At 20.5% G+C, this 1,020-nt stretch overlaps 1 protein-coding gene across 1 annotated transcript in view; it reads right to left on the reverse strand.

Moving 5' to 3' along the window:
• Positions 1-944, reverse strand: part of PRSY57_1018900 (putative membrane protein) — a gene marked incomplete at both ends in the record, with an annotated part of 4,360 nt that extends 3,416 nt beyond the window's left edge. The window contains 3 exons of the mRNA XM_020114873.1: positions 55-283; positions 396-521; positions 625-944. Coding sequence (XP_019970422.1) covers positions 55-283; positions 396-521; positions 625-944 — 675 coding nt within the window. Of the gene's footprint in view, positions 284-395; positions 522-624 lie in introns of the transcript that reaches the window.
• Between the last annotated feature and the right edge of the window lie 76 nt (positions 945-1,020).

The raw sequence follows: 1,020 nt of genomic DNA on the forward strand, positions 1-1,020 counted from the left end.
CACATTATTTATACACACACATACGATGACATATCTCAGCTTCTTATTTGTTACCTTGAGAAACATGTGATATTTCTCCTTTTTTTTTTCATGGAAAATAAATATAAAAACAAAATTATCTCTAGATATTAAATTATCATAAATATTTATCCCCAATGAACTATCATTTACATCGTAAGGTATTTCATTTTTTGAAATATCTATCTTTTTATGCTTTTTTATCTCTGAGTTTTTCCTCTTATACAACTCATAATCGCTTTTGTTTTCAATACAAAAAAAGAGCCTACACATAAATAAAAAATAAAAAAATAAAAAAAATAAAATAAAAATAAAATAAAAATAAAATAAAAACATAATAATATCATCCTGATAATACATATATTTATTTTCCTTACATGTGAAAGACAAATTTGTTGTATGGGAATGAAATATTTCCAATATCACACATACAAATATACAAGTAACTATAATCACATTGGTTCATATAATTCAAAATGTTATTCTTAAATTCGTCTAGTACCCTATATGGACATGAAAAAAAAATAACATATATATATATATATATATATATTTATTTATTTATTTATTTATATTTATTTGTTTCCATTTCTTTATATTGATTACCGAAGGTATTTAGGTATTTGAGTATAATACGATAACAAAAATAAGGAATGCAACAGCTTAATATTTTTTATACGTTGATAAGCATACATACTTTTGTTATCCATAAATATATCAATAACTGTTAATAGATAATTATAATTCTTTGGAAAATTCTTTACACCATTATTTATAGAGACATCTTTTTTATTATTGAGACTGTTATAAATACATATTTCCTTAATACTATGATTAGTATTTACGAGAATTCCGCTATTATCCAAAAAACATAAGACTGAGCAATCACTTAAGATATTTAAATAACACTTGTCAATTTTTACACCCTAAAAAAAAAAAATAATAAATAAATAAATAAATATATATATATATATATATATATATATATATATATATATCAAC

This window comes from Plasmodium reichenowi, chromosome 10 (genome assembly GCF_001601855.1).
Source record: "Plasmodium reichenowi strain SY57 chromosome 10, whole genome shotgun sequence".
Classification (NCBI taxonomy): domain Eukaryota; phylum Apicomplexa; class Aconoidasida; order Haemosporida; family Plasmodiidae; genus Plasmodium; species Plasmodium reichenowi.